General features: G+C 38.7%; 1 protein-coding gene across 1 annotated transcript in view; it reads left to right on the forward strand.

Moving 5' to 3' along the window:
• CFAP99 (cilia and flagella associated protein 99) overlaps positions 1–7,987 on the forward strand; it is a 57,738-nt gene extending 49,751 nt beyond the window's left edge. The window contains exons 15-16 of the mRNA XM_075148586.1: positions 4,985–5,147; positions 7,457–7,987. Coding sequence (XP_075004687.1) covers positions 4,985–5,147; positions 7,457–7,621 — 328 coding nt within the window. The 3' untranslated portion in view covers positions 7,622–7,987. The remainder of the gene's footprint in view (positions 1–4,984; positions 5,148–7,456) is intronic.
• Positions 7,988–9,697: the final 1,710 nt, after the last annotated feature.

Below are 9,697 nucleotides of genomic sequence, written 5' to 3' on the forward strand. Positions count from 1 at the left end.
GCTGCTGTTCCAAGGTGACACTCTGAACTGACACTAATCCTCCTTGAATTCCTTGCCAAGGTGGCAAAGCACTCCTTCCTCTTCCTGCCCCTGCCGGTGCTCAAACCCCTCCTTGACAAGGGGCACTGACCACACACCAGTGTAACACCTCTCTCTTGGCCTGAAATGGGGATGGGTGGAAATAGTGTGAGGGCAGCCATGGCAGGAGGAGAAGGGGGAACACTGCTTATGAGGAGGGCCAGGAGAACAAGCAGAAGAGAGGGTTGTGGATGGATGACTGTGACGGTCCTTTCCAAGCAGAACAAGCTCCCTAAAGCAGGTGTTCCCTGGAATGTCCAGGTCTGACTTAGGGGGTCAAAGGTCTTCTAGGTGAGGAGAAGAGAATGGAGCCCCATCCTCAAAAACCTGTAAGACACCCTGGCAGCACAACCCTGTGATGGAGCACACAACTGAGGGAAGGGGCAGACTGCACAGGGAGGTAGAAAGAGGTAACAGGGGAACATGTGCCATGCTATCCCTATGTGTGGCCATTGCTTCAGGTCTTCAAAAACAGCCTAGAATAATGAAAAAAGCTGAATAATTAGCAATATAAGGGACTTTGGTTTGGTACTTCATAATATTTGTGATTTCATTAATTTCACAAATTTCATAAATACTTGAACTTCAGAGTTCTGTATGTGTTTGCAATAAGGAAGTAAGATTTAGTTTCTCAGTCCCTACTGCTGGTAATGAGCTCTTCACTAGCATTGAAACAGAAGGAGGAAATTTATCAGTAATGATGGATCAGAAATTTAAATATGTGAAGACATACTATAGACATATAAAGAAGACATATTAAAGACACATAAAGAAGATAGAGCCAGGCTCTTCTCAGTGGTGACCAATGAGAGGACAAGAGGTGCAAGAGGAAACACAGGAAATACTTTTTTACGGTGACAGTGACCAAGCACTGGCACAGGTTGCCCAGGGAGGCTGTGGAGTCTCCATCCTTGGAGGTATTCAAAAGCTGTCTGGACATGGTCCTGAGCAACCGGCTCTAGGTGGCTCTGCTTGAGCAGGGCAGGGTGGACAAGATGACCTCCAGAGGTCCCTTCCAACCTCAACCATTCTGTGATTCTGTGAATGAACTTTGATTATACAGCTTCATAATCTTTATTTCAAATGAGGAAAACACTGTTATGGTTACAATCACTTCTACACCTAAAATTAGGTGCTTAGTAAGTTAATTATTTTGGAAGGTAGTCAGATTTTGAGTGCCTAAATCTCCCACATTAGTACAAAATAGTAATCAATCTAATAGTGTAGTGTTCTTAAATGTCAAAATAATGACTCCCTTAACAGCGAACTCTTAACAGTTAAGTACATTCATTTTCCTCACTGCAATAACTAAGAATTACATAGTGCAGGACAGAAAAAAGGCAAGGTACTGTGAAATACAGACAGCCCTAGTCACTGAGACTGAGAGTATGAGGAAATTAAAAAAAAATTGTTCATTGCACTATAAGGCAATCCTACTTCTGCTTTTAAAAATACATTTGTGTTTATTGCACAAGACTCCATTTTGTAAGGTCAACTTATAAATACAGTCCTAGCTGCTTAAGTTGGTACTTTCGTGCCTAGAATGGTCAAGTAGCCATTTTTACTCCATCTCCTACAAATATTGAGTCAGTTGAGTGCTGTCATACATCTATCTCCTTATACTTTTGATGCACAGGTAGAGTTTAAAAATGTAAATGAAGAGCAAAATGTGGTTTTCCGGAGGGGTCCTCTGTGCAAATCTTCAGATCCCCGTTTTTTAAACACAGCTGAGAAGACCTAATCCAACTGTTCCAAGTGTTTTCACTTCTTCCAGGAAAACCTTCAATTGCTGCTTCTTCAGTTGTATGCCAGATGACCTACTGGACCTAGAGTCCATTTGGCCAGATGCTAAAATTGCAGGGCAGATAGTTAAATAATTACAAGGGATATGTAAATAAGAAGACGCTGGACTGCCAAACTCCATGACAAGTTTGTAAATGTGAAGTAAAAAAATACTTACATATTTTTAAAATTCATTATATTCACTAAGGCAATCATTGAGGCAACAAATATGGGATGTCAACTGCAGTTTACGATGCCTGCAGTATTATTTTAAGTAGAAAGACACTTACATTTTACCCATCACTGATGGAATTGTTCTGTACTTCATCATAGTGAGCCAAAATCTTTCTGCTGTTGACTGTACACATAGCTTACACAGAAAGTGAATAGCGAACGAAATCAGTGGTAGATAAAGAAATTTTCACTGTTTTCTTTTATATCCATATTCTGTTGAATCTTTCATTAATCCCTTACTTTTCCTCCTTTGAGTAGTTTTTACGTGCATCCCACACTACTACAAACTTCCATAAGCACAGCCAAGAATCTCATCTCATTCCTTAACACTAAAAGGTCCTTTCTGACAAGGTCACTAAGCAAAAACTAGAGTTTGTTAAACTGTTTCAAATACATACGGACTTAAAAAATATTACATATTTTTTCAAATTCTTTGATAGGGAAATATTTTTTTAATTATGGCAGAGTCACAAAGGGAAGACTCTTGTCTGAGACCAAAAGAAAATAAAATTAACAAATTCTCTTTCGGACCGAAGATTTGACATTATATTTTAGGAACTAGCATGATTCTTAAAGATTGGTTTTCATTCAAGGTGCTCATTCAATACCAGTAATTGGTAAATAAAATTAAAAGTAACATTAAAATGGTTTCTGCATTTTTTTTTCATAAATTATCACATAATTTTCTATTGAATCTGGAGAGGATTATTCTAACTATGTACTACCCCATTCTGACTGGCTGTTACCTTACTTCCTTAAGAAATACGTGATATGGGGTGACAGAAATCATATGAGCTTTTTCTGTCTTGAGTCCTGAAAGTTTTCAACTGACCATCACAGAAAAACAGAATTTTAAAATTTCTTTTTTCATTACTTTCCCTCTTTGAGTTTCTGTTTTGATGTGGTGTGGCGTCTGAAAATCTGTGGGATTGGCAGCTTTTTTGCATAGTGTAGATGACTGGCACATGACTTCATGTAGAAGACGACTGAATATTAGTGTCTGAGGATGAGCAACAATTTACAATGTTAATTCAGAAGCAGCTGCTGCTGCTTCATGATGTTAAACCTCTTGCTGTATTTCCTGTAATTGTATTTACAAGACTCTGGATTTGCATGTAATGAAAGGTTTTGTTGCTTATTCCCACTGACAATATTTAATCATCAAGGGTTTACATAAAACCTTATTGTTATGTTCTCCTTATCCCTTGGAATGCAATGCCTTGTTACAATGCAAATAGACATAATCCATGTTCTCAATTAGATTAAATGATAGTACATAATTTTTAGATTTACAGAATAGTGTTAAAAATTAATCTCAGTGTAGCAGAGTATGTCACAGTATTAAAGAGGATAAGGAAGTGTTATCCTAACCAGATAGCATGACACAAACAGCAGAGAGGTTCAGGAAGTGTCTCAGGAAAGCAATTGGAAATGAGAAGCCAAGCTAAACTGTCCCCCTTATTTAGAGTTCACAGTCACATTTCAGAATGTAACACAGATCAGATCTCCCCTTCATCCAGTTCCTGAGGGTTTTGGGAACTGTAGTCCAGAATGGCTGCTCTGAAGAATACCTGCTACTACAGGGAGTTTTCTATCAGCAAAGATGAAGCTAACAAGAGACAAAAGCCATCTCTCCCAAGATGAAAGAAGTGTTTGGATCCCTGGAATCTTGATACAGACACTTTTTAAGGCAAATGGGTGGATTTAGCATCCCCTTCCTCCAGCTCCTTGAGAAGAGTGTGCCTTATACTGAAAACACTGTGGTATAATACCCGAGAGATAAGGGAAGAGTTCTGTTGTAAAACATTTCCAAGGGGCAACCTGCCTGTGAAATTAGTCCTGCCACTGACAGAGTAACAGTTACAGGATCGGCTGAACGATGCCCCAGTGCACTCTGCTCTTGGTCATTTGGAGTCTTAATCTGGTTTCCAATAAAAGCAATTGTAATGCTGTACTACCGCAATATAAAAGGACCTTTTACAAAACTATCCTTGCCAGCTGAGAGAAGGCATCAGATCTAACCTGGTTATATATTATATAATTATATATATTCTTTGGTAGATCTGACACTTACTTTAGCTCTGAATTTGGCCAGAGACTCACAGCTGCTCATGACACAATATTAATACTACAGCTTGATCATACTGAGCCAAATTGAAGGGCAATATTGAATAAAAGAGAAAGTTGGATGTTAAGTGAACCACTATGCAAGGTGGTGTAACCTACATAAAGAAGTTGTAAGTAAATTGTGCCAGCTGGGTGAAAGTAAGCAAAACCAGATAAAATGTAAAATCCAGAGGACACAAAAGTAGCTACAATGGAAGGGAAAAAAAGGAAGACTTCTGATAACCTCTTTTTTATGCCTTACTTTTATGCTGCACGTGGTGCTATCAATTTATGCTCACCCAAACCCACTAACCTTAATTAACACATCACCATCCCATAGATTCTGAATCTGAACATTGAGATTACACAGAAAAGAATATCTTTCATTTGCCAAGGAATACAGCAATCGAGATGAATGCTAATGATTGTATAAGGAAAACTCCATAGTTCTCACAAGCAAAAAGCGGCAGTATTATCACAGGTTTTGCACATGCTTTTTCTAAATAATGTCATGTCAGGCTTGAACTACTTCAGATATTGTCATCATGGCGTCCTGTGGGAAGAAATTATTCTATACTGTTTAGTAATGCTGTTCTGTAAACAGCAAGAAGCAAGTTGTGAATACCACATTCATCGAGCTATATGATTTAAACCTGTTTTGAGTCTAGCTGGTTCCCAGAAGCAAGAGAAAATTCATTATTATCAAGATAATATATGCTCAGGTGGATTTATTCTGTGGGTTGATATTATTTTACCTTCTCATTGCTTCTTTTTGATTTTGCAGGCAAGAAGAAAAGAAAAGAAAGTTCCAGTCTGGTGAAAGGTCTATGAAAGATGAACGCATTTTAAACCTGCAGAAAAAGATTGTAGAAAAAACAACGGAGCGTAAAAAGCAAGCAGGACTCTTAAAGATTACCCCTCAGAAAACCAGCATCGCATCAAGGAAGGTCTGGGAGTTACATAAGGAGAAAAGCTCTGCCACAGACCTGCTGTTCACAGACCTTTGCTCCGCTGCCAGCACTGGCGGGGGGCAGAGGCAGATGGTGCCATACATGACTGGCAATAACAACTCCCTGCTTCCTGCACAGGCATGATTTCTCCAAGCCATGGCCTTGACCTCACCTTCTTGTCACACATTCTGCTACCACAGAGCAGGGCTCATCCATACGACACGCTTCCCGCTTTTATTACCACGCACTTTCATCCCATCGAAACAGCATCTTACACCCTGTCCCTCACTCTTGAATTTCTCAGCTTCCTATCACACACATCCATTACACCGAACCGGGATGCTCACCCCCTTGCTCACCCAAGGCATGTTCCAATTTATCATTCGCACAGCTTTTACCTCGCCTTTCCTCAGCCCGGTCCCACAACATTGGATGGAAGCACCAATAGCCCTGTAGGTGTTATGCCGGTTCGCACTGGTTGTGTTTCCTCGCCAAGTGTCTAAAGACAAGTGCTGAGGAACGGCTGCTCCTCCTGCTGCTGCCGCCTCTGCCATTGCCTCATGCATGCCTAACATTTAGAAGTGGTTCATATACCAGTAATAGTACATGTACCACAGCATATGGAACACTGCAGTGAACAGTCATGATGGGATCACTTCATAAAAGCTGTACTAGCCCAATGTAAAATTAGAAATAAATCTCCCAATCCGTTAAAATAATAATTCTTTACCTATTTTGTGAGCAAGTTAGATAAAGCTGAATTCAATGAAGAGGAAAATTGTATTTTTCAAGTGTGTACAGTTTAAAAACCAAAATAGCGCAATCTTTCAGAGTATCAATGTTTGCTGCCTTTAGAATCCCCATTTCAGGCAAGCAAAACGTGCAGGTGCTTATATAGACAACTAGGTCTATCCCTTTTAGCAAAGAAAACATTGAAGACCTATTTGAAGAAAGCATTTCCTAATTGGGATGGCTTTCTGAACTGAGGTTTTGAACGCATGATTGAACACTTTGCTGAATGGAGTCCAGAGTAAAGTAGAAGCAATAAATGCAGACTTCAACAGAAAGCAGCCATATAATAACAAATGTGAGACATTTTTAAAATAAACAAAGAGAAATTATAAATTAACAGGTAGAACTTTTGACTACCTGATGTGGGTCTGTATGAGTGCTCCGGTGTCACATGAATGAGCAAAAAAGCCAGGATTTGAAAGTTGTTTTGACGTTAGATTTTGTCTATTTCTTCAGCTTAGCTTTACACAGTAAGCCTCTAAAGATGTTACAGTGCTTTTATTTATGTTCTGCTCAAATGTTAAGACATCTGTAAAAAAAAAAAAGAAAAAAACAATGGAAAAAATTCAAGGTTACTGTAAATTATTTAGCTGTTTTGGTGTATCTTCCACCAGTGCTGTTCAGCTCTGCATGACCCTATCCAAATGTTATTACAGGGAAGTGGCTCAATTCTGGTCAGATATGTTCAGCAACATCTTTATTCTAATTGAGCTGCATATTGCTGAAAATGGTATTAGTGTGACTATAGGAGAAAATTCCTCCCTTAGTTATAACGCAGCCGGTATCTGGCATTCAGTTTGTACTGCTACCTTTTAGGTTCCTCAAAAAATAGGAAAAAAAGTGACGCTAACCCCTTGTATTAAAGTTCCAAGTCAGATTGTGGCTTCAGTTACATTTGTGATGGCCTTTTAGGCCAAATGGGTTTGTGCTGATATATGTCGAGGTAACATTTGTTTATAAATGACTATTACATTCTTAATAAAACAGAATTTATATTGCAATTTGGAAAACTAACCATAAGAAAACTACCATTAATGAAAAAAATGTATTTTTTTATCATTTTAAGCAAAGAATCAGATGAAAAAAATAGCAGTTTTCTGTTTATTCTGAGCTTTTTTGGGAATGCTTCCTTGTGAACCCAGCTTTTGAATCGGCAGACTAGTAGAGCCTGATAGGATTTGTGCAACTGTTCATTTATGGCTTCAAGAATAAACTGTTGGCAAAGAAAGAACATAAGGCAGCAGCATTGGAGCAAACCATCCAGATGTAGTTTTATCTTGATTTAACATTTTGTGGAGTATTGCAGCTGTGTTTAATTCATCTTAAACTGGGCAACCCACTCAAGTTACCTTTCTATTCATCATGCCCAGTTTGATGTTGACAAGTTTCCCAGTCGTGTTAGCAAATAAACTGTGTTGCCAGCCACCCAGATTATCAAAGAGAAGTTCAGTGTATCCTCTAAAGAGAGCCACTATAGTTTCTGAAGCCTGATCATCTGTGTGTCTTTTCTGCAGGATCCTTTGCAGAACCATTGGAAAGAACTGGAAGAGAGTCGGGAACGACAGTTCAGGATCCTTCAACATGGCTTCATGGCCAGAGAAACAGCTCAGAAAATGGCTGCCTACGAGGCAGCAAGAAGTGGAGCCACAATCTGTATATTGCGCTCTGAAGTAAAATAAAATACATTTGGGACAAATTCAGGCCTGCTGGAAATCTCCCAGTGTGCCTATTTACTACAAGGTTGAATTTTAATCTTTATTTCACCTTTACAGTGTGATTAGAAAAATTTGGGTCATACAGGCACAATAGAATAAAAATGTGTTAATTTTTTTGTAACAGACTTTTATTTTTAAGCTATAATGATACATTTTTTTCTGTTAGAATCTAAAGCTTTAAGAAACCGAAACCTTACCATTTGAGCTCCTATAGCAGAATGGCAAATATCTGGGTAAAAGTGTTGACATCTGTATTTCTGTTATCATTGTATACTATGCCATGGTTTCCTATGCTCATCTTCCAAAAGAATAAAAATGAGGGCCAAAACCAAGCAACATTTGTTTACATATGCATCTTTTCAGAAGGCATGGTCCGCCCAAGTTCCTAACGCGTCTTCTTACATGACAGTAACTGTGTGTAAGAGCATCACCGGTTTTAATACTGGTTTTAGAGGATGAGGGGAAAACTGTTGAGAAGGTTTAGATGATGTGATAGCCTCCAGAAGCCAGAGTCTAGATTCAGTGACCCAGAGAGACCATCCCTCTATTCGCAGATGTGAATCTCTTCAGTCTTTAAACAGTGGAAGGAGAACATAACATTGCTTGATCTCTTTAGGGAGCTGCTTCCAGAAAAAGTCAAAATTCTGTTACTCACCTAGAAGATAATTTGCCCTCTATGAAAATTTCTATACTGTGTAAAACAGCCTTTAAATCACAAGACTTATTCTAGGCACAAAGCCAAGGAGGATATAAATCTGAATTAAAATCTGCACAGCAGTAAGACTATGTAATGTATTTCTATTTTAACTCGATGCCAGTTACTAAGTGTTTAATTATGGCTATTGCAAATATTTAAATTGAAGGAGACTGTTGCTGACATTAGAGTCGGGCAGCTGCTTCTAATGCTCTCACATTACATTTCTCACTTTCTACTGAAGGAAGCCTAATGGAATTCTTTTGTTGCCACCTAGCTGTGAAGATCACTTCCACAAGCTGATAAAATGTGCTTTATTTTTCATTCAAAGTAAATGCTACGGTAGTCCACGAAAGTAATGCAGGACTCACGCTCACTAGGAAGAGTTAAGGAACATAAGAGGGTGAAAAGAAGGAATGATAGCAGAACTACAGAAGAGGGAACTGTGACACTACGTCTAGTAGAGGGTTGTAATAGCTTAAAATGACAAACCCTTGGTGGCAGGGAGTTTATCTTCCTTTGTGGTTGTTCAGCATTCTGTTGCATTGTATTCCAGAACAACAAAGCCAAGTGGTGACTGTAACACCTCGGTTTTCCAGAAACTAGCAATTAACAGGGCTAACAGTCATGGTCTGGGATATTGCATAGCTGAATAGTTCCTCTTAAACTTTTTGACGTGTCTTGCGTTTTGAGAATTTAAAAAAAAAAACATAAAATTGTCACTAAGCAAATAGATAGGCAGGTGTATTTAGGTAGGTAATATGGAAATTTCAAAAACCCATCATACTGCATGCTTCTTCCCCTGTGATGTTGCACCCTGTTTTCAAAATTCTTACTGAATTGCAGGCAAACTGATTCATAACTATTTCCTTCTCCATATTTTCCCTGCTCTCAAATGAAAGGACCGAGGAATAGAGGAATCTCAATAATCCAGCTGTGGAATTTTTACCTTCAGAAATCACAAATAGCCCTATTACTGCTTTAGGATCTGATGCATAAAGTCATCTTCAGAATCAATGTTTTGAGGAACGTAAAAGAATGTGAATCTTTCAGGAAAAATATCAATATATTGATATTTTTATATCAATATAGCCTATTGATTTTTTAGTGATGGCAAGTCTTGCAACAGAATACACAGAATAACATTAAAAATACCACATTCTTCCTGACAAACGTGGATAACTTGATGTTGGAGCCAGATCCTATCCAGAACCACTCTGCCCCTGGCCACTAGAGCACATTCTCTAGTATTCCTGTTCCAGCAACGTGGTACACAGAAACCTGAGGTGATGCAATGCAGAGCCAGCAAAGGTCTGGTAGGACTTGTTAGCATTTTATTAAAAAAG

This window comes from Calonectris borealis, chromosome 4 (assembly GCF_964195595.1).
Source record: "Calonectris borealis chromosome 4, bCalBor7.hap1.2, whole genome shotgun sequence".
NCBI lineage: Eukaryota > Metazoa > Chordata > Aves > Procellariiformes > Procellariidae > Calonectris > Calonectris borealis.